Source organism: Canis lupus, chromosome X (genome assembly GCF_048164855.1).
Source record: "Canis lupus baileyi chromosome X, mCanLup2.hap1, whole genome shotgun sequence".
NCBI lineage: Eukaryota > Metazoa > Chordata > Mammalia > Carnivora > Canidae > Canis > Canis lupus.
In genome coordinates, this window is record NC_132876.1 from 48,251,357 (window position 1) to 48,277,415 (window position 26,059).

At 38.0% G+C, this 26,059-nt stretch overlaps 1 protein-coding gene and 1 long non-coding RNA gene across 2 annotated transcripts in view; both read left to right on the plus strand.

The window, feature by feature from the left end:
• The window catches only part of LOC140627553 (T-complex protein 11-like X-linked protein 2), a 45,123-nt gene extending 32,793 nt beyond the window's left edge, over positions 1 to 12,330 (plus strand). Inside the window, 9 exon segments of the mRNA XM_072815936.1 lie at positions 2,517 to 2,637; positions 3,367 to 3,587; positions 4,535 to 4,656; positions 4,862 to 5,026; positions 5,029 to 5,078; positions 5,178 to 5,352; positions 6,111 to 6,227; positions 7,710 to 7,763; positions 8,855 to 12,330. Of these exon segments, the coding sequence (XP_072672037.1) occupies positions 2,517 to 2,637; positions 3,367 to 3,587; positions 4,535 to 4,656; positions 4,862 to 5,026; positions 5,029 to 5,078; positions 5,178 to 5,352; positions 6,111 to 6,227; positions 7,710 to 7,763; positions 8,855 to 9,087 (1,258 nt within the window). The 3' untranslated portion in view covers positions 9,088 to 12,330.
• A 1,146-nt stretch (positions 12,331 to 13,476) lies between these two features.
• On the plus strand, positions 13,477 to 18,967 carry LOC140627554 (uncharacterized). Its single transcript, XR_012026234.1, has 3 exons — positions 13,477 to 13,710; positions 17,846 to 17,977; positions 18,851 to 18,967. It is a non-coding gene; the product is annotated as an uncharacterized lncRNA (long non-coding RNA).
• Positions 18,968 to 26,059: the final 7,092 nt, after the last annotated feature.

Sequence of the window (26,059 nt, forward strand, 5' to 3'; positions counted from 1 at the left end):
TTCGATCAGGATTGAAGCATTTTTATTAATACAGTTAATTTGGGGTATGTTTTAAATGGTACCAACAAATAAAACAGAAGAGTAATCAGTGTAATTATTAGTTTCAAGTGTCAAAGAAGAAAAAAATTATATTTAAACAGGAAGTAAATCAATGCAGTTGTCAGAATGCTTATTTTGGTATTCCAGTCAATAATGAAACACAGTAAATTTCAGATCTTCTTAGACAGTCTTAGAGGAAGTAGCTCGTAACAGTTATTCTTTTTAACTGTCTACAGATCAAACAGGTACAGATGAAGAGACTACTTTTCTAATAGTGGTATTGCCAACTCTTAATGGGATTATAAACAGATTAATAAAAAATTCTGTGAATTAAGATCAGAACCACATTGATAAATAATGCTTGTCTCAAATGAAACTCTGTCCTGGTTCTTATTAATTTTATTCATATTGCAAGACGTAAATAAAATTCATTCACTAAGTATGAATTAAATGCTTCTAATGGCTTGTTAATAGTCAAATGGGTAAATTTATTTGCTGGAACCAAATTCTATAGAATTTCTAATTTCCCACCTTAAATGCTTCTATTTTGCTACTTTAGGGGTTCTATTTCTAAAACACTTTGCTCTGTCATTGTTTCTCTTGAAATTCACACTTTTTAGTTTTTCCTTACCTGTTGCCAACCGGTACTCATGCCAGGCACAGCTTCCCCAAAAGAAGTTTACACCAAAACAAAAATCTCCTAGTATATTCCTCACTGCCTTTACTATCCCTGAAACCTGGGTTAGATTTTTTGATGCTGGCTATGTGCAGAGAAAGTGAAACTAGGAGAGTGAAGGTCTGTTAAAGTGGCTGGGGGTTGTAGTGGTGATGAGGGGTGGGTAAATGAAGCAGAAGGAATAATACTATTTAGAGCTTGATTTTCATTGTTCTGTTATTAACAGCCTTATTCTAGTGTAGCAATGCAAAAAGTATACAAAAAGCAAAGTTGAAATAGAATTTGGAGTGATCTGTTATGTATAGATAATTGATTATTGGTTTTACCTTTGGTCTTATAAAATAATACTAATTATAGTTATAGATTCCTAAGGAAATATCATCATCAGATATTTATACAACAAACATTTATTGAGTACCTACTAAGTGTAAGGAACAATGCTGAATGCTGGGGACATATAGATGACAAAGATGCTAGCTTTACTGTCAAGAGGCTTCTGTAGGGGAGATAGTCAAATAGTAGGTAGCTACTGTGCAATGATAAGTTCTTTCACATCTAATATATAGAGATCTATGTTTGTGCTCATCTGCCCAAGAAACGTCAAGAAAGACTTTCCTGATAAGGTAACACTTGAGTTTTGGAGTATGAATAGGTACTTTTCAGGTGGTCCGGGAGTGGGTAATGATTCTCCTGGAACTGGAAATGTCATGTCAGAGGCATAGAATGGTGGAAGACATTATATATTCATTATAAGTAGGTTGTTGTTGGAATAGAGTATTAGAAGGAAGAAGGCAATAATGTAGAAGTGGCAGAAGAGGGTCATAAAGGGTCTTAGAGGCCATGTATCCTGATGGTGATAGGGACTCCCTAAAGACTTTAAATGAGCATGCCATCATGACCAAATGTATATCTTAGAAAAAAACATTGATTTTAGCAAGAGTATGTGGCATTGTATGAGTAAGACTTGTTGAGGGCAGGAAGACCACTTAATAGACTATTGCAATAGTCCAGGTAGGTGATGATGTAGATGGGGATGGATTCCAGAGATATTTAGGAAGCAAAAGCTCTGGAATCTGGTGACCAAGTAGATAACATGGATGAAGGGAAAGTAATTTAGAAGGGCTCCAGTACACATTAGAGTTATGTGTGTATATCTCATAAGTGGTATTGGTGTGTTGGGTGATGAACTTTGACTTTTTTACCCATTTATCTTTGTATTGATTTTAAAAGTCTTAACAAAATTCTGAAGGAAAATTTTTCTTAGATTTCAAAATGGAAATAAAAAGAACATCTAGTTCAAACTACAAATCTATGGATATAGAAACTAAAGCACACAACACTTTACCAATGAAAGTTAACTGTTCTCCCCAAAGGTAACCAGTATTCTGATTATTACCACAGATTATTTTGCCTGTTTTTGAGGTTCTTGAATATGGAAACATATAATATACATTCTTTCCCTGTCTGGAAAAAAAGAAACGAAGGCACACGCTTATGTTTAATGCAGAACCAGTGCTAAAACTCAGAGGCTCAATTCCTACCTAGTTCATGGTTCTTTATACTACAGGATGAGAGCTTTCCTGGAACCTTGAGGTACTCTTCTGAGAGGATTTGGCTAACATCTTTGCATCTGACACTAAACTCAGTTTATTCAACTCTGCTTGTCTAAATATAGCCCTTGGCCTATCAATTTAATGATCTTTCATGGTCCTAAATGCTATTTAGGATTTAGGAAATTATGATCCTAAGTATGATCAGTTCTCTGGGTAAAGAGCAATTTGCTCATTTAACCTTTTTACAGTTTGGAAGGCAGTTTCATGGAGACAATGTACAATGGTTTTTGGGACCATCTGAAAGAGCAGCTATTGAATACTCTCCCTGACTTCACTTGTGCTCTTAAACTTTTAAAAGAAGTTAAGGAGGTGAGTAACCAACTTCCCACTTGTGGATGTTAAGTTCCTGGGCATACCAAATCTTTGAATTGTTGATGGCTGTCAATATCCTAGATTGCATACTACTTCTCTGCACATGGTCCATTACTTAGACCATCTAGAGAAGCATTTTTTGGTATGATATGAAGCTTGGAAGTTGGCATCTTGATATAATAGCACAATATGTTGTTCGATTAAAAAGATTTTCACTGAACCCTCACTATATTTTATGTTTTTCAGAAATGCAAAGTGAATAAAAGAACTCTTGCCCACAAGGAACTTACACTTTTGAGTCAAAAGGCTATTTTGAGTGACTGTTAATGGTTCCTTTGCTTATTTATCTTTGACTTTTGAAGTAAAATCATCTAAAAATGTCTTTATCTCTTATTAAGAGTGCTTCAATCACCTTGTGGTAGTGTGTATTTTATATATTTTATATCCTGTGCTTATTTTTATCACCTCCTATTTTATTCATATTTTAATCTCCTTTTGCTCAGGAAATTATATGGCATTACTGTCATTATTGATACCCATGAAGCCTTGAACTATAATTGGTCCTTAACAGAAAGAAATAATATTCTTCTATAAGAAATTTAGAGACCTATTTTCAGGACTTCCAAAAGACATAGGCTAGGATGTTTTTGTTTTAAGAGGGTTGTTCATTGGAGAATGTTTGGGTTTCTAAACAGTTTGGCTCCAATGATTTTCTTTTCTGGGCAGAATTTGCTATCACTGCTGTTACCACACCAGAACCGCCTAAGAAATGAGTTTGAAGAATCTCTGGACATGGATCTCCTCAAGCAGGAAACAGAATATGGGGCCCTGGATGTCCCTCATCTCTCTACGCACATTCTTAATTTGATGATCATGTTATGTGCACAAGTCGGTGATGAAGCAGTGCAGAAACTAGAAAGCATGACAGATCCTGTGCAGTTGCTGAAGTAAGAAACCAAATTTACTGTCCCTGAAATGTGCCCTAGACAGCGATGCCGGAAAACTCTACCCCTGATACTGTTTTATAGCTCCTGCTTTGTCCAGCTCTTCTATACTGAAGAATTGACTAAAACCTTTTATTTTCCTCTCTAGACTCTTGGCTTTTATTTTCCAAGGATAGTCTCTCAAGGCCTTTTTGGTGATCTTTAGATCATTTGTACACATTTTAGAAATGATGTTAAGACAGAGTACAATAATTCTTTCTTCTAAAATTATCCTAAGGGATCCCTGGATGGCGCAGCCGTTTGGCGCCTGCCTTTGGCCCAGGGCGCGATCCTGGAGACCGGGGATCGAATCCCACGTCGGGCTCCCAGTTAATGGAGCCTGCTTCTCCCTCTGCCTATGTCTCTGCCTCTCTCTCTCTCTCTCTCTCTCTCTCTCTGTGACTATCATAAATAAATAAAAATAAATAAATAAATAAAAATAAAATAAAATAAAATTATTCTGATTTAAACCCCATGAAGGGACATAAATGAAGATTATCCCTGTTTCACATTTAGGAGAATGAAGACCCAGAAAGGCAAAGTGAGTTAGAAACCCTGTGAGTTAGAAATTCAGTCACCATCATTCCAGTTACTCACAGTTGTTAGGACTTTGGTCATTTTCCTTCTTCTGAGTACTTTTACTGAGAAGATAGTAGTTATGTTGGAAAGAGTTCTAGATTGGTAACTAAAAGGACAGAAGACATATTTTTCCTTACCTCTGACAACAACTCATTCTGTGGCCTTTGTTCCTCAATCCAGTGTTTTTATCTGTAAATTGAGGTTAGATTATTGTTTTTTAAGGCCCATTTTAATTCTAAAATGCTGTGATTTTAGGGCTCCTTGCTTGAGTTCCACCCCTCCACACTAGATTTCCTTTCAAAGTGTAAATATTTTATTTCTCCTTATGACAGGGGTATCTTCCATGTTCCGGGCCTGATGAAAATGGACATCCAGGGCCTTCAACCCTACCTGAAGGAACATTCTGTCCAGTATGAACAAGCTAAATTCCAGGAACTCCTTGACAAGCAGCCAGTATGTTTAAAATTTATGTGCAGGAGATGGAGATCTGACCTTGGGTTTGATAAAATATTTTCTAATTTTTGAATAGAAAGTTTCTTTTCTGGGTAAGAGATAGGGAAAAATACTTCTCTAAGACAAAAAGTCCTACAAAATAACATTTATTGACCAAGAGGATATCTTAAAACTTTAAGTCTCATATATTCCCTTTTATGTTGTATATCTCCTTGATTACACCACAAAATGGCTAACCAAAGTAGCAACAGACCTCACTACACCATCTCCAAGTTCTCCTGCCTCTCCTAGCTCCTCCAGCTTGGCCTGTTCACCTCCAAATTGGGTATCTAACAACTCAGAGATCCCCAATCCCACAATGGTGCTATACAGGCTTACCTGAACCTTCTTCTCTGGGATCCTGACAATGACAAGTTCCCTGAGGTAGGAAAGTGTGTTCTGTTAGAGCATTGCCTTTTGTTTGGTATTTAACATCTCTATTAGAACTCTCCTCTCCTGACCCAGTCTTCCCTGTTGAAACAGACTTTGTTGATGGACAGAATCCGGCTACAGAAGATGGAGTCCCACTTGCACCAGTTAACTGTCCTGGCCTCAGTCTTGCTAGTAGCCAGATGTTTCTCTGGTAATGTCTTATTCAACTCACCTGAATTTGTGGATAAACTGAAATGCATAACCAAGGCTCTGACAGAATAATTTAACTCCAGTTAAGTTTCATAGACAGATCTTTTTTAGAGTTGGAAATAATATGTGGTTTTTGGGACATAGGCAGATAATGTAATTATTGCTTATTTGTCATCACAAACCACAAAAAGGACCTTGGGTACCAACTGCAAGATTCTTAGTGTCTTTTGATAAGTCATATTGAGGCTTGGGATAGAGAAAAACTAAACTTATTTCCAAAGAAGAGAGTGTGGAGGCTAGTTTGCTGCAAATGATTCATTATCGTGTTTTGTAAAAATGAGTCATTATATATTCGAGTGGGTGACACCGGATTTGTGTATGTATATCCAGAAGTTTATCAGTTTTGGTAATACTAATTGGTCATCACTGCATGGAGGGCACCACAACCAAAATAAAAAGAGGAATTAGAGGTTTAGGTCTCTTAACATATTTATAGTTTAACTGGTAAAAGAGGAAAAAACAACTGTGGAAAATCCCTAAGAAAATCTTAAAACAAGATTTAAATAAAGTTTATGGAACTAAAGAACACTGACTGGGTCCAACGATAGAACTGAACCCTTGTCAATTACCTTATTTTCTTTGAAGTCTAGTATACTACTGTATTATGAATTAGTTGTCACCTTGAGGGTAACGATGAAGACTTTTCATCTGTACATGGAGTCCTGCTGTCTACTAGTGGTGAGAGCCTGGAATTCTCCTTTGAGTGCACCTGTCTTCTGTTAGAGGCTCTCCAGGCCTTGACCATATGCCAGGGCCATTCTGCTTTCTGTCCATTATCTAGGCCTCAAGAGACTATGCTGAGTGTGAGAGAACAGGTGTCCCGGGAAATCCATCAAGGCCTCAAAGACATGGACCTTATTGCCTTGAGCAGTGAAAACACAGCATCTCTCTCTCTCTCTTTCTCTTTTTTTTTATAAACAACATAAATTTATTTCTCATAGTTCTGGAAGTGGGACATCTGAGATCAGAATACCAACATAGTTGGGTGAAGGCCCTCTTTCAGATTTCAAAATTCTCATTGTATCCTCACATAGTGGAGGATGCTAGGGAACTCTGTGGGATCTCTTTCATAAAAGCACTACTCCCATTCATTAGTTCTCCATCCTCATGACCTGATCACCTCAAAATGGCCCTACCTCAACCACTGAGCCACCCAGGTGTCCCAGGGACTCTAGTTTCTGAGCCTAGCTGTCTACTTCATTTACCAGGTTATGAAATTTTTTTAGCTATTATTATTTTTTTCAAATAAGTTATCTGCCCCTTTCTCCTTCTTCTTTTTTTGGGACCCCATAATGTGAATGTTCGTAGGCTTGTTTTTGTTTCACACGTCCCTTAAACTATCCTTATTTTTAAAAATTCTTTTTTTTTCTTTTTGCTGTTCAGTTTGGTTGATTTCTACTACCGTGTCTTTCAGATTATTGATCCATTCTTCTGTGTTATTTAATCTGCTGTTCACTTCCCCTTGTGTATTATTCATTTCTATTATTGTATTTTTCAACTCTTACAGGAACTTTCTTATATTTTCTCTTGTTGAAGTTCTTACTGTGGTTATCCATTTTTGCTCCCAATTTTGGTAAGCATCTTTTGATCAGTGGAGAGATTGCTTATCTCTATTTTACTTAGTTTTTTTTTCTGAATCTTTTTTCTTGTTCTTTCATTTGATAGGTATTTTCCTTTCTCCTTATTTTGCTAACCCTCTGTGTTTTTTCTACATATTAGGTAGTTCTACTACATGTTCAAGTCCTTGAATAAGTGACCTTATGTATAAGATATTCTTTGGAGCCCAGGAGTGCAATTCCCCTTGACCACCAGATCCAGATGCTCCAGAGCTGTCCCCTTTGGGGGCTGTATGCACCCTTCTGCTGTGATGGGATCATGACTGCTGTAGGAACTCTGGTGGACAAGCTCAGCACCCCCAGCCTGATTGGCTTCAAGGCCTGATCATGACCTCTGCTTCTGTGCTGTTGGGTGGGTATGACCCCAGCCAGTTGTCCACAAGGCCTAGCCACTGCTATGGGCTTGTTGGTGAGTGTATTCATTTTCCAATTAGTTATGAGGTCCAGTTGAGGTGCAATGTTATGCAGGGCTCCAAGTGGAGCATGACCCCTGGCATTAACAGTCTAAAAAAATGATTCCAAAATGGTGCCCTCAGTGCTGAGATCAATAGGACAGAATGAGATTGCCAAAGTGACTGCCACCATTGTCCCAGTCTCTGGAGGGGGTCTGTGCTGTCTCCTGCCCCTCTAGCAGGAGTTCCCAGATTAGTTAGTTGGTCTCCTTCACCTATGTTCTATGTCCTTTCCATGTGGTGTTTTAGCGCTGGTTTCTGGGGCAAGTGAGTCTGCACACAACCTTTTAACACAGCATCTCTTATAGGCCAACTCCAGAATATCGCCAAGAAGGAGAACTGTGTTCGTAACATCATTGGTAAGAGACCCATAGTAGTGATAGGGAGTGGTGTCAAGAATGTGGAGGAAAAAAAAAAAAGAATGTGGAGGATGAGGAGGTAGACTTAACTTTGGAATCTAGTTACTGAACCATTTAAAAATGGAAAAGCATGATCATTGGGAAAGTCTTTTGGCTATAGTTTTCTCATCTATAGTATGCAGGGTTGAAATAGATCTCTCAGTTTGAAGAGTGAATGCATGGTTTTAAGGTGGACCTGCAGCTAAGACATGTAACTTGCAGGTGTAAAATGCTGTCCCATCAACCCTACCACATCATCCCTGGTCACTTTATAATTATACTCCAAAATCTATGATGGAAAGCCCTTTGCTTTAAAAGTTACCATATGTGCTTCTACTACCCTCCAAGGAATTGATACTGACTTAGGTTGTGGGACATATTCCATATTGGAATTTTGCATCTTAACAGTCTGATTTGGGTATGTGGGCACTGGTTGCAATGTATAGCCCTTTTAATTTCAGGTATGATATCTGAGATCCTCTTGTTAGATCACTGCATACCAGGAGCTCACTTAAAACCACACAATCTATATTCCCCAAAGGAATGAGAACATATAATGTTTGTCCTTCTCCGACTGGCTTACTTCATAGTGAAAGGGAATATAAGGGAAGGGGGAAGAAATGTGTGGGAAATATCAGAAAGGGAGACAGAACGTAAAGACTGCTAACTCTGGGAAACGAACTAGGGGTGTTGGAAGGGGAGGAGGGCGGGGGGTGGGAGTGAATGGGTGACGGGCACTGGGGGTTATTCTGTATGTTAGTAAATTGAACACCAATAAAAAAAATAAAAAAAAATAAAACCACACAATCTTATGAACAGCCAGAAATTTGCGAGCTCAAAATATTTTGATCATCCATTGTCTTTGGAAGCTTGATAGCATTCCCTCCTCCAAAATGAAGCAGGCAAATCTCATTTATATGGTTTATCCAGATAAATGGGTAGGTCAGTGAATACCTTAGTTAATTTCGGTGAGCAGAGAGTACAAGGGTATTGTGAATTTCCTCTGAAACCTCTTTGATCTTCCCCTTTTCATTGTTTTTCCTTGCTCACAGATCAGCGAATCCGTTTGTTTCTCAAATGTTGTTTGGTTCATGGCATGCAGGAATCTCTGCAAGACTTCCCTGGAGGCCTCAGTCTCATTGAAGGGGAGTTGGCAGAACTAAGCTGGAAGTTTTTCAATTTGATGCATCACAATCAGCAGGTATTTAGCCCCTATTATGCCGAAATCCTTAAAAATATCATCCCTCCAGCTCAGGCACATGAAACAGAAGTGGAGTCTATCTGATAATGCCAGGCCTCAGCTATGGCAACATTGAAACCAGGAGAGAAGGCTCAGCAAGTTCCTAGGATGACATCACCTGTGGCCAGCAGAGCAGCTAGTCCTCTTCCACACTACAGGTAGGACACAGAGATGCAGGGTTCAAGCAAGTAACACCAACTAGTCCAACCACCCTGATTAATAAACTTCCGAGCTGCAAGAAAACATCTGTTCCTTCTGTGTTGCAACTGAATCTAAGTTCTGTGCCCTTATTTTCTCTAAGTATCTGAGAAGCCAGTGGATCCTCAGTTTTCCTTTCACTCACTGATCATTCTTGAGTGTGATGGTGGTTGAGCAAGCATTAGGGCATCAGGTGCTGACATTATTTTCTGTAATGGAAAATAATTTCCTTGAGGGCAATGAAAACACTGTGGAATGGAATTATCCAGAGTATGAATATAAAGGCTTCTGGAAGTCAGAAATTTACTGAGCTACAGATCAAGAGAGGACTTAGAGCCCCATTTCTAGTGTCAAATTTCCCTATAATTTTAAAGGATATAGCAATAGTAAGAGCCCCCACCTCCTTTTCTGGTGTGTGGAATGAAGCAATATGAAAACTGGTGACTGGGTGAAAGTTGATATTGTCTGCTAACAAGCATTCAGTTGAGGACAGTTCTTAGCCGCCACAGGATTTATGTCTCTCAAGTGATCCTGAGGGTGAGGTTTGGAGTCTCTGACATTAACACTAAGTCTAAGCATTAGTTCTGCCACTGACTTGTATCAGGTTCATCCCTGGCCCTGCTCTATAGCTGAATTTATCTCCTGTTTCCACATCTCTAGCCTTAGGTCACTCCATTCTTCTTGACAGAGGTGATATAGGTATTCAAGGGTGGATGCAGCCACCACACTTCTCCCTTGCAGCCTGGGACAATAACTGTTATGTTATGATTGTCAGCTCAGTTGGAACCACACTTGACAAATGTTCTAGGTCCATAAGGGCCTGGGCTTGTTTTTTGAGATTGTAGAGATTCATCTAATCATTTTTATGCCAACTGTAACAGACCAACAGCAATCTAGGAGATTAAGAAAAAATTCAGTTTGGATTTTGACTTGTTTGGAATGTTTAGAAGAAAATAAAGGAATAAATTTTATATGTAGAGAGCTTAGAAGAGCACCTGGAACATACATGCTCATAAATGTTATATATTATTATAATATGTACTTGCATTTGTGTAAAATTTCTCTGGAAGAATACACAAAAAGTCTCATAACAATGGTTTCCTCTAGGTAGGAGAAATGAGACACAGGACTGGGAGAGAAATTGGCTTTTCACCATATGTCTTTTTTTTAACAATGTGACCCATTTCTTCATCATTTAAACCAGCCACATAGCATCTTGCTTCAGTCATCACATTGACTCTTTCTTCTGTGTCAAATATCCCTCTCCCTTCCTGTTAATAAGGACACTTGTTATTAAATTTAGAGCCCACTGGAATAATCTCTCCATCTGAAGACCCTTAACTTAATTACATCTGCAAAGTCCCTTTCTCATATAAGAACATTTACAGGTTCCAGGCATGGATATCCTTGGAGACTTATTTACCTTACCATAGTCTACCTTCTGACCCTTTAAAATTTATATACAACCTACATGCAAAACACATTCACCTCATCCCAATATCCCCCGAAGTCTCAACACATTACATATCAGTATAAGTCCAAAACCTCAACTGTAAATCATTTAATCAGGTATATGAGAAACTGGATATGATCCTCGCTGGGGAAAAATATCTATCAGAGTACCAGTGAACTAGTCAAAAATTACCTCTTCCCAAATTACAGTGGTAGGATAGGAATAGAATAATAACAGACATTCCCACTCCAAATGGGAGAAAATGAAGAAAAGAGCTATTAGCTCCAAGCAACTTAGAAATTCAACCAGGCAAACTCTATAAGGCTTGAAGGCCTAGGAATAATTGTCTGAGGCTGGACTCTCTAGCCTGTGTTCCATTTACATGTCCTCAGAGTCACCCTTCCATTTTTCTTGAAGGATAGTACATGTTTGAAGCTGAGTATTTTTATCAGTCTGTTTCCTGCTTGCAGAATTTTTTTTTCTGAGGATAGAGACATACCGTTAAAGATGGAAAACATTTCAGAGACTAGCATTGGTTACTAGCGGGGAGTTGACTCCAGAGCTAGAAGTCTGGCTGCCACCATTGTTCTTTTTCTGCCTGCAGAATTTTGGAAATCCAACAGCCTTCCTTCATTTGAACCCTTCTCTCTCCCAGTCAGTTCAAATTGGCAATGTTTTTCTGATATAACATTCTCAAAAACGTTTTGAGTCTGCTCAGTATATATCAAGAAGTCATTGCATTTGACCAGAGGATCTTTCACAGATCTTTCCTGGATAAACTTGTCTCTGTAACTGGATTCTGCTGAAATGGTTGATGGCATCCATGAGTCACATGTTTAATCTCCTTAAAGAGCCATCTGTATGAATAAATATTTTGATCTTTTCATCCTTTAAAAGCTCTAGCAAAAGATTGTCCAGCTTTCTCTTTAGAACACGCTTTCCGGGCAGCCTGGGTGGTTCAGCGGTTTAACGCCGCCTCCTTCGGCTCAGGGTGTGATCCTGGAGACCCGGGATCGAGTCCTGGAGACCCGGGATCAAGTCCCACATCGGGCTCCCTGCATGGAGCCTGCATCTCCCTCTGCCTGTGTCTCTGCCTCTCTCTCTCTCTCTCTCTGTGTGTCTCTCATGAATAAATAAATAAAATCTTAAAAAAAAAAAACACGCTTTCCTGGGTTCTCTATTCTGTTCCATTGATCTATGTGTCTGTTTTTGTGCCAGTACCACACTGTCTTGATGACCACAGCTTTGTAGTACAACTTGAAATCTGGCATTGTGATGCCCCCAGATATGGTTTTCTTTTTTAAAATTCCCCTGGCTATTTGGGGTCTTTTCTGATTCCACACAAATCTTAAAATAATTTGTTCTAACTCTCTGAAGAAAGTCCATGGTATTTTGATAAGGATGGACCCTGAACTTTATGGTCAACTACTATTTGATAAAGGAGGAAAGACTGTCCATTGGAAGAAAGATAGTCTCTTCAATAAATGGTGCTGGGAAAATTGGACATCCACATGCAGAAGAATGAAACTAGACCACTCTCTTGCACCATACACAAAGATAAACTCAAAATGGATGAAAAGATCTAAATCTGAGAAAAGATTCCATCAAAATCCTAGAGGAGAAAACAGGCAACACCCTTTTTGAACTCAGCCACAGTAACTTCTTGCAAGATACATCCACAAAGGCAAAAGAAACAAAAGCAAAAATGAACTATTGGGACTTCATCAAGATAAGAAGCTTTTGCACAGCAAAGGATACAGTCAACAAAACTAAAAGACAACCTACAGAATGGGAGAAGATATTTGCAAATGACGTATCAGATAAAGGATTAGTTTCCAAGATCTATAAAGAACTTATGAAACTCAACACCAAAGAAACAAACAATCCAATCATGAAATGGGCAAAAGACATGAAGAGAAATCTCACAGAGGAAGACATAGACATGGCCAACATGCACATGAGAAAATGCTCTGCATCACTTGCCATCAGGGAAATACAAATCAAAACCACAATGAGATTCCACCTCACACCAGTGAAAATGGGGAAAATTAACAAGGCAGGAAACCACAAATGTTGGAGAGGATGTGGAGCAAAGGGAACCCTCTTACACTGTTGGTGGGAATGTGAACTGGTGCAGCCACTCTGGAAAACTGTGTGGAGGTTCCTCAAAGAGTTAAAAATAGACCTGCCCTATGACCCAGCAATTGCACTGTTGGGGATTTACCCCAAAGATACAGATGCAATGAAACGCCGGGACACCTGCACCCCGATGTTTCTAGCAGCAATGTCCACAATAGCCAAACTGTGGAAGGAGCCTCGGTGTCCATCGAAAGATGAATGGATAAAGAAGATGTGGTCTATGTATACAATGGAATATTACTCAGCCATTAGAAACGACAAATACCCAGCATTTGCTTCGACGTGGATGGAACTGGAGGGTATTATGCTGAGTGAAATAAGTCAATCGGAGAAGGACAAACATTATATGGTCTCATTCATTTGGGGAATATAAATAATAGTGAAAGAGAATATAAGGGAAGGGAGAAGAAATGGGTAGGTAATATCAGAAAACGAGACAGAACATAAAGACTCCTAACTCTGGGAAACGAACTAGGGGTGGTGGGAGGAGAGGAGGGCGGGGGGTGGGGGTGAATGGGTGAGGGGCACTGAGGTGGGCACTTGACGGGATGAGCACTGGGTGTTATTCTGTATGTTGGTAAATTGAACACCAATAAAAAATAAATTTATTTAAAAAAAAAGAACACGCTTTAGTCATAGTAGATCTCTTAGCTTAACATCTTTTACATTTTGAATAGACTGAGAATTTCCCAAGTCATTAAGTCCAGGGTTTTTTATGATTAACATTCTTCCTTCAATTTATGTCTTCTTTCTTTTTTACTATAAGCAGCAAGAAGAAAACATGCTACACCTTTAACATTTTACTTGGAAGTCTCCTCAGATTATCAAGTTCATCCCTTACAAGTTCTGCTTTCTACACAAATGTAAGACACAGTAAGGTGAGCTATCTGCCACTTTATAACAAGGTTACCCTTTTCTCCAGTTTTCAAAAACATGTTTCCCTATTTCCTTCTGAACTCTTACCAGCAGTGCCTTTAACATTTCTATTTCTACCAAAAGTTTATGATAATTAATGTATTCTCTAAAATGATATACTTTCTCTGCTGTGTAAGTCGCTTCCCTCTGCCATAATTTTACTGAGATATATATACTTCATATAACATAAAATTCCCCATTTTAAAATTCATAGGTTTTTAGTATATTCATTATGTTGTACAGTCATCACTGCAATCTAATTCAAAAACACTTCCATCATCCTAAAAAGAAACCCTGTAACTACCAGTCAGTCCCAATTCCCTATTGCCCCCATTCTTAGGAATCTACATTTCCAATAGCTCTTCTGTGAGCCATGTTCCTTATGTTGGCTTAAGCCTGAGATGAGCTAGGCAAGGGAGAGGACCAAAGCACTGTGGCTGGCAACTATCTACTTTATGCTAGAGTGGTGGCTATCTTAAGGCAAGGACCTCCTCAGTGGAATAAGTAGTTAAGAGGTCAATTTCTCTGAGAAACAAGCTGTCTGAAAGTGTGAGAAGACTCTGCATGCAGACTCACCTCAAAACCTCAAAACCAGAGCTAGAGAGGGAATAGAGAGTCTTGGTGACTGGGGTCTATGTACTGCTGATTTCTTCATGCAAACTTGAATCTTCAGCAATGGTTTGAAAGATTTTGTTTTGAGTTCCTAGCTATAGAGAAGCCCACTGCCTTGGGTTTCTGGCCTTCAGGGATGGCTAATAAACCATCTTAAATGCCTGTCTTAAAGTCAGGATGATCTCACAAGTTAGATCCTGGGAAAAAGCTTAACAACCAAAAGAATCTGGAATTTAGGAGCTATTTATCTTTCTCAAATGTCTATCTTGTCCCCATAGCCCCTACAAAGAGCACAGGCACAGGCATCATCTAGATGAGAAATTACACTGGCAATATGAACTACAGTTACATGGTCTATAACTAAATTACCCCATTTAATTTTTAAAATAACCCGACAAGATTGATTATATTATATATTCTTTTTTTTTACAGATGAGAATTTAGACAGAGTGAAGCTAAATTGTGTAGGATCATATAGAGAGTGGGTGTCAGAACCCAGAATCTGAGGCATTCTACTACCAAAGCCTGTACTCCTAACCTCACTAACACAAGACAAGTGGAAATGTTTGGGACACACAAATAGAGAATTTATTGTCTCACATTTCTGGAGGTGAGACATCTGAAATCAAGGTGTTAGCAGAGTTTGTTCCTTCTGGGAGCTGTGAGGGAAGAATCTGCTCCAGCGCCCCCCACCCTTTTTTAGCTTGTAGATGGCTGTCTTCTCCTTGTGTTTCTTCACGTCATCTTCACTATGCATATCTGTACAAATTTCTCTCTTTTAATAAGGACAGTAATCATATTTGACAGGTGTCCACCTTACTCCAGTTATGACTTCATCTTAACTACACTTGCAATAGCTGTATTTCCAAATGAGGTCACATTCTGAAGTACTGAGAGTTGAGACTTCAACATATAAATTTTGGGAGGGGACACAATTCAACACATAATAGAGGGCATCCTTGTTCCATGGGCTCTATCATTATTTCTCTTCCATTTCACTATGGAGTATGAGCATGTGCTCCCTCTTCAGAGAGGCCAGTGGCATCCGCAAATAACCCGAAGCAGAAACTTGGGGACAGCAAACCTATTGCCAGGAAAGGCATAGGTACCCTCAAGAGGAAAATGGGGAGGTATCTCAGAAAAACTTACAGATGGAACATTTGGTAAATAAGGGTGACATATTGATAAAGAAGTTTGGGAAAGATCAAAGCCTTGCAAGACCTAGGAAGTACTTTTCTAGAAGCCAGAAAACCTGCCGCTAGAACATTGGGAGTTCCTTCCATCCTCTATATTTTGGTGACACCACTTATTATAAACTGAACTGTGTTCTTAAATGTATACATTCAAGATTTAACCCCCAGTGTCTGAGAATTTGACTGTATTTGAGGATAGGGCTTCTTAAAAATAATTAGGTTAATATGAGTCTGTTAGGGTGTGCCCTAATCCAATTTGACTGGTATCGTTAAATGAAGAGATTAGGACATACAGAGAGAGACACTAGGCATGTATAAGCACAGAAGGATGACCATGTGAAGAGACAGCAAAGGGCAGCCGTATTCATGTCAAGGAGAGAGGTCTCAGAAAAAAAAACAAACCTGCTGACACCTTAATCTTGGACATCTGGCCTCCAGAACTGTGAAAAAATAAATTTCTGTGTTTTAGCCACATACTTTGTGGTATTTTGTTATGGTAGATCTGGCAAAATAATCTAGCAGCAAATACAGAGGAATTGGACTGGATGATAGGTAAAGCTCCATTCATGCATCGAGCAATCATTAAATGCTGACCAAGTGCCAGGCAGAGCACTGGTGATAAGGCAGCCCTGTGGATTTTATGCTCTACAATGACATCCTGCAGGGGTTTGAGCAGAGTCCTAGGATTTGCTGGCTATTGGTCTACCTTAAGTCATGTCTTTATGACTGCTTTACTGAACCTCTAGAAAGTGTGCCCTCTTACCATTATGTTACCACCTTTCGTTGATGAAGGGTAAGGTGCTAAGAACATCTGGATACTCTTTCACTCTGTTTTATTTTTATAAAGATGGGGGACAGTGTATAACTTTGCTTTTTCTAGGTTTGGGGTTTCTGCCCTTGGATATGGCTACTGAGGAGATGAAGTGTTTATATCCAACCACTTGCTTTCTCCAGCGCGGAGGTTGCAGAATGGTGGGATCACAAGAACATGATGACATTAAAGTATTATAAGTGGGATCAATAGAGTCCACAGCTATACACTAGGGCTGGAGGTGAGGACTACAGTCAGGGATCCCAGGAATAAGGGTATCAGTTCAGAGACAATTTCTGGAACAAAATATTAGGAACAGAGAGTAACACACAGAAACCAGAGGTATTCTGAGAAAAGACATAATTTGGTTGAAGAGGGATAGAAGCGGGCATGATCAAAGTCACTCCCCTGGAGACCTGCACTGCTTCTGGGACAGCTTCCCTACAGAGGTTCATGAGCCCTGATGGAGGACAGGGAGGGTTTGGCCACCAGCAACCCATGTAAGGAGTACATTGTGGGAGGTGTCCAAATTCTTGATACTTTTGGGCCTGATGGTCAGAAAAAGAAGCAACATGTTGAAATTATGCCTCTTTACAGAGCTTATCCCACATGAATTCCACAGCCCCAGCCTCCCTGCCACCATATCCCAAAGCAGAGTGTGCCAGGGCTCAGGGAAATGAACAGAGCACCTGCTGCTGGCCCTTTCTGGCCAGAGTTTCCATTTTCTGCTTTCTATCTGCATCAGTCCTCCCATATCACACACAATCTACCTATTTATTGGTACAGGTATCTTCAGTGGACTCTGCCCCTCACAGATCCTTGATCAGCATGGAGACCAGATACTTGTAGAAATGAGGAGTGAAAGGGCTTTGGAAACTGCATTATCACCCTGGTATGGCCAACCAATTGAGGACCATCCTATCATCATTCTCTAGCCAAAAGAACACTGGAAATACATCTGTAGTAAAACAAAGTTGGGCTTTTCACTCATTGCAGTGAGGCAGGATGCACATAGTGGAGACCCATGAGGGTGTCTTAATAAGTGGGTATTAGTGATTATATAGAATTTGGGCCTGTGTTAAGTGATTTTGTGGATTGTTCAAGGAAGTGGGAGTTTTGTGGTACTAGAAATTGGGGATTGGGGCACCTGGGTAGCTCAGTCAGTTAAGCATCTGCCTTTGGCTCAGGTTATTATCTCAGGGTCCTAGGATCAAGCTTCCTGTCATGCTTCCTGCTCATCAGAGAGCCTCTCCCTCTGTCGACTCCCTCTCTCTCTCTGTGCACTCTCCCTCTATGTGCTCTCTCTCTCACCCTTGCTCTCCCTCTCTCTCATAACTAAACAAAATAATAAAAAAGAAATCGGGGATAATTCTGTAAAAATGACTAGAATTAACTTCAGAGACTGAGTCATAAAAGTCACTGTGGCTTTCTGATTTTGTTCCTTCTGTTTTCTCTGTCTCTGTCCCCTCTCCCCCACCTCAGATCACACCCTAAAGAAAGCCAGATGTCATGTTGTAAGGATACTCAGTTTGTAGAGAGGTCTTATGTGGCAAGGAATTGAGGCCTCCAGCTAATGGCCATGTGAATGAGCTATCTTGGAAACTAAGGCCGCAGGTAAGCCTTTAGGTATTATGCAGGTTTGGCTTATATATTGATTATAACCTGTGAAAAAAAAAACTGAACCAGAGTCATCTTCTAAGTCACTCCTGAATTCCTGACTGACACAAGTTGTGAGGTAATAAATGTTAAATCACTACAGTTCGCAGTAATTTGTCAGTTGCAGTAACCAACTCATACATTAGCTGAACTATAAACTAGGGATGATTATTTCTCACCAATAGAGGCTTATAAGGATCAAATGAGAAAATATAATTTGTGAAGCACTATCAACACAGTGGGTTTAGGTTTCCGTGTAATCTCTTAAATGGGTGTTAGCATACAGGGTGTTCATTAAGGATAGTTCTTGATATGAACACCTGTTGAAGTAAATGGTAGGAAGCAGTATTGGATTGGACAGAGAAGTTAAGCAGCTGTGCAGGTTCAACAAAAGCCTAAACCAACCCTGTAGTAAGCTCAGGCTACAATCATTCTTCAGGGAACTCTCTATTTGGGGTAAGACCAGTCATTCAAATGTGAGCAAACTAGAAAGATCTAAGGTGTCTATCTACAGCTGTGAGAACTGCCTGCTGACAGTATTCCTAGTATTTGTGGAGCAGCACTTCCTTAACTGAAAGGGAGAGTATGGACAATACATCAGTGTCCACCAAAAGCATCATTCAATCATCTGAAGGTCCTTCAAGGCAGTAGCCAAGATGAATTTGCATTATACCTTTAGGGTCCTACTGCTTTTTCTGTATTTTTATACACTGAATATTTTTTGATACTTAAAAGTTCTATTTTTTTCTTTTCAATTTTTGTCAACTTCTTTGACAGCTGAAGAAATAAGGGAATTCAGGCAAATTAAATGTTTTCTATTCTGTCTTCCAGTTCTTTATTAAAGATGATTTAAAACTGTTCTTTGTTGGGGCACCTGGAGAGTTCAGTGGTTGAACATCTGCCTTTGGCTAAGGTTGTGATCTCGGGGTCCTGAGATGGAGTACCGGATCAGGCTCGCCAGAGTGAGCCTGCTTTTCCCTCTGCCTCTATCTCTGTGTCTCTCATGAATAAATAAAAAAATCTTTATATATATATATATATATAATAAAATATTTAAATATATATAGCATTAGAGTTCCTTATTTAAGTAAATTGTTCTTTGTGCAATTAATTTAATGTTTTCCATATTTCATACACTAAATGAACAGAGTGTTTATTTCTATTTATCATTGCGAATACTTGAACTATTGCTTTTTTCCCATTATAAAAAAGAAAGGGAAAGATTTTTGGTGCTGTGATTACAAAAACAGGAATTTAAGTGGGTTTTTAATTTCAAGAAACTGGGGAGAACATATTAACTTGTCCAGGTAGCCTACCTGAGGTGATAATGGTGAACATGCATGATCCAGAAGCTTTTATTTTCACATAAAGGAAAATAATTTGGAAGTAACCTTTAAAATGATATATTTATAAAGGAGTTTTGTAGCAAATATGCGTGATTTTGTGTGTCAGAGGAAAATGGAATATAACTCTTGTCGGGGTATGCATAACAGGTTACTTATAGTTAATACTGCCAATTTGTCAGTGTATTCACAGATATCCATTTATTTATTCACTTCTTCTCCTTTTGTTTCTCTCACACACACAGACACACACACATATATACACACTCATCCAAACATTTTTCTTTACCAGAGATTAGAGCCAAAGGAAGCTTCTAGCAACATGTTTCAAAGACTTAGTGCACTGTATATTAAGAGGTCAGTCTTGATATTTGAGGTCCAGAGGTCACATGTTTCAGAATCAAAGTAAGTCTGAGCAGTGTTTCTGTTAATATTTGTTTCACTTTCCTAATATTCAAACTTTGCTTAATGATACCTCTATCAATTAAAGACATCTCTGCAGCAGCAATCATCTTCAATTTTCACAATTAATTGGCACCCAACATCTTCAGGCAGAAAAGTCAATGGAACACTCCTTTCAGAATTTAAGGCAGAACACACAGAAATGCTAACAGCTGTAATAAATCTGATCATTTATAATGTTAAGCCCTGACATCACTAGTCCAGTTGCCCAGCTCACTCTTCTCTCTTGAACTTCAAACTCCTATTTACAGCTCCGTGTGAAGCAATGTAAGTGTTAGTACCATCACTGTGTGCAGGTTGTGACCTGTGAAATGTGTCACAATCAAAGCCCTCCAAAAGCTATCTGGACCACTATTATTGCACCCCTACTTTCATCAAGCACTACATCTTTTGTCTCTCTGTCTCTCTAGCTATGTTTGTGTGTCTATAAGGGAGGCATAAACTGAGTATCCTAGAATAGTGCTGATAGGAAATTTAGTTTCAGTGAATATACAGAAGAGATTCATCTTGCACACAAGGCAATAAAGGTATGACATTTGCTGACTACAAATCATACTAAGGTTATGAAATGAATTCCAAACTCAAGAGGCACACAAAGGGTGTGTGTGTGTGTGTGTGAAGATAGAGCATTTGAGCCGAAGAAACATACAAGTATCGAGCTATGTCTACATATTTGAGTGTCAACCTCTGCACAGAACCCTTCACATTGACTTTCTCAGCATCACACTGGGAAAAGTGTTAACTGCAAGCCCTGGCAGCAGAGTCAGTGGGGACAAGGATACCATACATAAGGAGAGATTCTAAAGGAGCCCATTTTTGGATGGGCCTTCATCAGCAACCTGGGGTTCCCTCTATGCCATAGATTCCTAAAAGGATATAAACACTTTAAATTTTATACAAATGATATAAAACATTTTAAATTCTAGTGGATTATTCCAAGTGAAACAAAATTATAAAAATGTGAAGTGGAAAAAAATCACAGCATATGATAAGGGCCTGTTTTTAATATTCCTTTCTCCTAAAAAATAGTATATTCTGTATCCCAGTGTTTCAAATTTTGAAAATTTATTTTATCATTTCATATTATTCCAAGTTCTGCACTAAGATTACTGTAATTATTGTAGCTAAGAACATTTTCATGCTTTTACTTAGCACGTTTGTTGCTTTTAATGAGTATTCTAAGTTGTTGTAATTTTGTCTTTCTACATCAATTTTGTCTTTTCATATGAAGGATATTAATCTTTTGCCAATAACATATATGCCAGTTTTTCTTCTCAGATTTTCATATTCCTTCTAATATTTTTTCAAGCAAAAAGTTTTAAAAATTTAATAGATTTTTATGATTAAGGAAATAATATGATTCAATATTTAAAAAGTTAATGAAGAATGCCTAGAAGTCACAGAACTCCAATCTGTGGCTTGATCAATGTTGGAGAGCATCCCCAAACAGTGGAGGCTCCAGAAGTCAGTGAAACACAACTTGAGCTATAGGGTAAGTGTGGATCTTGACTTCCTGCTCTGATTTTTCCTGGTACTATGCCCTGTGGCAAGTGAATAATTTACTTTTATTTTTATCTTCTTTGTAGGAAATACTATGATAATAATACATACTGTGAAAGATATGATAAAGATCAAAGGAGATCAAATGACAAATTTCATCCACAAAGAAGCAGATTAGTTTTATGATGGACATAGATGCAAAACCATCAACAAAATTATCAAACTACTTTCAGCAATACATTAAGAGGAGCATTAAGGGGTGCCTGGGTGGCACAGTCAGTTAAAGTATCTGACTCTTGCTTTCAACTCAGGTCACGATCTCAGGGTCAAGCCCCGCATCAGGCTCTGCACTCAGCAAGGAATCTTTTTTTTATATATAAATTTATTTTTTATTGGTGTTCAATTTGCCAACATATAGAATAACACTCAGTGCTCATCCCATCAAGTGCCCACCTCAGTGCCCATCACCCAGTCACCCCCCCCCCCGCCCTCCTCCCCTTCCACCACCCCTAGTTCGTTTCCCAGAGTTAGGAGTCTTTCATGTTCTGTCTCCCTTTCTGATATTTCCCACTCATTTTTTTCTCCTTTCCCCTTTATTCCCTTTCACTATTTTTTATATTCCCCAAATGAATGAGACCATATAATGTTTGTCCTCCGATTGACTTATTTCACTCAGCATAATACCCTCCAGTTCCATCCACGTTGAAGCAAATGCTGGGTATTTGTCGTTTCTAATGGCTGAGTAATATTCCATTGTATACATAAACCACATCTTCTTTATCCATTCATCTTTCGATGGACACCGAGGCTCCTTCCACAGTTTGGCTATTGTGGACATTGCTGCTATAAACATCGGGGTGCAGGTGTCCCGGTGTTTCACTGCATCTGTATCTTTGGGGTAAATCCCCAGCAGTGCAATTTCAGCAAGGAATCTGCTTGAGAATCTCTCTCCATCTCACTCTTCCTACCCTCAGGTTTTCCTTCTCTTTCTCTCTCTCAGATAAATAAATAAATCATTAAAAAAAATAAAAGGGGCATTCACCACAATCAAGTGGGGTTCATTCCTGGGATACAAGGATGGTTCACTATTTGCAAATCAACCAAACTGATATATCACCTTAATAAAATGAAGGATAAAAATCATAAGATCTTCTCAATAGACTCACAAAAAACATTTGACAAAATTCAACATCTGTTCTTAAACTCTCAACAAAGTGGGTTTCAAAGGAACATACCTCAACATAATAAAAGAAAAATATGACAAATCACCAGCTTAAATCATACTCTATGGTGAAAAACTGAGGAGGAGGATCAGGAACAAGACAAGGATATCTACTCTCACCACTTTTATTCAACATAACACTAGAAGCCCTAGCTACAACAATCAGACAAGAAAAAAAAATCCAAATTGGAAAGGAAGAAGTAAAATTGTCACTATTTGCAGATGACATGAGACTATATGTAGAAAATTCTAAAAACTCCACCAGAAAGCCATCAGAAATAATAAATGAACTCAGCAAAATTGTAGTATATAAAATTAATACATAGAAGTTGGTTGCATTTATATACTCTAGTAACAAAGCAGCAGAAAGAGAAATTAAGGAAACAATTCAATTTACAATTGCACCAAAAAAGAATAAAATATCTAGGAATAAACTAAACCAAGGAACTTGAAGACCCTACTCTGAAAACGATAAAATATTGTTGAAAGAAATAAAAAAGTGACACAAGTGGAAAGATACTCATGCCCATCGACAGAAAGAATTAATATTGTTAAAATGTTCATATTACCCAAAGCAATCTTCAAGTTCAATGGAATCTCTTTCAAAATACCAACAGCAGGGCAGCCCGGGTGGCTCTGTGGTTTAGCACCTTCAGCTCGGGGCATGATCCTGGAGACCCAGGATCGAGTCCCACATTGGGCTCCCTGCATGGAGCCTGCTTCTCCCTCTGCCTGTGTCTCTGCCTCTCTCTGTGTGTCTCTCATGAATAAATAAATAAAATATTTTAAAAATGCCAACAGCATTTTTCACAGAACTAGAACAAATAATACTAAAATTTGTATGAAACAACAAAATGCCCTGAATAGCTAAAGTAATCTTGAAAAACAAGGACAAAACTGGGAGTATCACAATCCTGGATTTCAAAATATACTAAAAGATATAGTAATCAAAACAGTATGGCACTGGCACAAAAACAGACACATTGATCAATAGAACAGAATAGAGAGCCCAGAAATAAACCCACATTTTTATGGTCGATTTATGAAAAAGGAGGCAAGATTATGGGAAAAAGTCTCTAATTAATGGTGTCGGAAAAACGGGTAGCGACATGCAGAAGAATAAAACTGGACCACTTTCTCATACCATATAAAAAATAAACGTAAAATAGATTGAAGACCTAAGTGTGAGATGTGAAACCATAAAATTCCTAGAAGAAAACACAGCCAGCAATCTCTTTGACATCAGCTATAAAAATTTTTCTAGATATGTCTCCTTTGGCAAAAGAAACAGAAGCAAAAATAAGCTATTGGGACTACAACAAAATGAAAGGCTTTTGCATAGTGAAGGAAACCAACAAAACAAAAAAGGCAACCTACAGAATGGGAGAAGATATTTACAGATGATATATCTGATAAGGGGTTAATACCCAAAATATATAAGGATTTTTTACAACTCAACACCAGAGAAAAATAATCTGATTTAAAAATGGATAGAGGACCTGAATAGACATTTTTCCAAAGACAAACAGATGGCAGATACATGAAAAGATGTTCAACATTATTCATCAGAGAAATGCAAATCAAAATCACAGTATCATTTTTATACTTGTCAGAATGGCTAGAACCAAAAATACAAGATATAACAAGTGTTGGCAAGGATGTGGGGGAAAAGGAACCCTTGGGCACTCTTGGTGGGAATGTAAATTTGTGCAGCCACAATATAAAATAGTATGGAGGTTCCTCAAGAAATTAAACACAGAAATATCATATGATTAATTCCACTACTTAGTATTTACTAAAAAAATGCTAATTTGAGATTTATGTATCCCAATATTTATTGCAACAGTATTTACAATAGCCAAGATATGGAAGCAACCCAAAATCCATCGATAGATGAATGGATGAAGAAGTGGTATATGTATACAATGGAATATTACTCAGTTATAAAAATGATATTTTGCTACTTAAGACAAGGATATACACAGAGGGTATTATACTAAGTGAAGTAAGTCAGAGAGAGAAAGACAAATACTATCTTATTTCACTTATATGTGAAATACAAAAAACAAAACAATCGAGCAAAAAGAAACCCATAAATAAGAGAACAAATTGATGGTTGCTGGAGGGGAGAAGAGTAAGGGTATGGGCAAAAGTGGGTTAAAGGGAGTGGGAAATACAGTCTTTAAGTTATGAAATGAATAAATCACGAGGATAAAAGGTACTCCATAGGAAGTACAGTCAATGGTATTGTAATAGTGTTGTATGGTGCATCTAAGGTTGTGGTGAGTATAGCATAAGGTATACACTTGTCAAATTATTATGTTGTACATCTGAAACTAATGTAACATTGTCTATTAAATACACTTCAATAAAAAAGAAGCAGATTCATGATTTCATATTTGTCACTCAGGTCTTTTTTCTCATGTCTGTACTGGGCTTGTCCCTGCATACCACAGCCTTTCAGGAACTTGCCACAGAATGATTATTGCTGAGAAGGGGATTGATTATGATTTATATTTTCTTATTTATGCTTTATATGTTTTCAGACAACAGAGAATATTTTACTGACTTAACAGAAATTGTGTTTGTGCCATCTTTGCTTTGATCCCAAGCCTATAATAGTCATTAGCCTTCTCAGCAGACTGTGATACAATTTTCACTATATTTATCTTTGACATGATAGAGAAGAAAGTTAAGATTTTATCATAATTTCATTTCACATATTCTTTCAGCACCTGCAAAAATAAGCATGTAGCAAATTGTTTCATTGCTCAAATAATTTTGTCAAAGAAAATTTAGAAATTGGAGGTCACGACCACTGGTGTCAAAAAAGTGATGGTTGTATATGTACATGAGACACGCACACACAGAGAAAATGTCAATATAAATAAATATGTGTGTATATACACACACACCCATATGAAACATACATACTTTGTGTTTATCATCTTTTAATATCCAGAAATATCTTTCTACAATGTTGTTTTTGTAATGAAATTATCAAACAAGAATATATCTAGTTACCAAAATTTTGTCAGTTATTTTTGATGACTTCAAAATTAAGAAATTTATTCCAAAAATACATGCAGAGGAGAAATATGTATTTATTATAGCAAATTTTCTTGTATTTTTCCTTTATCCTGTTGCATAGTAAGATGTCTACTCTTGATAATTCAGACTTTATTCTCTAGATATATTTCCATGTGTATAATAATATATATAGGTAGGCTAGCGTGAATATATATACTCTCACTTAAAATTTGGATCTATATACCTAAATATATACTGTTCTTCAATTCTCTTTTTCATTATTTACCTCATGGCTTTTTGTATTTTAATCTTTATATTTTTTATTGTGGTACATAATTCTCCCCTGAATTACTTCACTGTATACTTTGAACAACACTTTTCAGTAATCAGATATATCAGATATATTTATATGATAAGAATTTGTCAGACGCCTGGGTGGCTCAGCAGTTGGGCACCTGCCTTCAGCTCAGGTCATGATCCCAG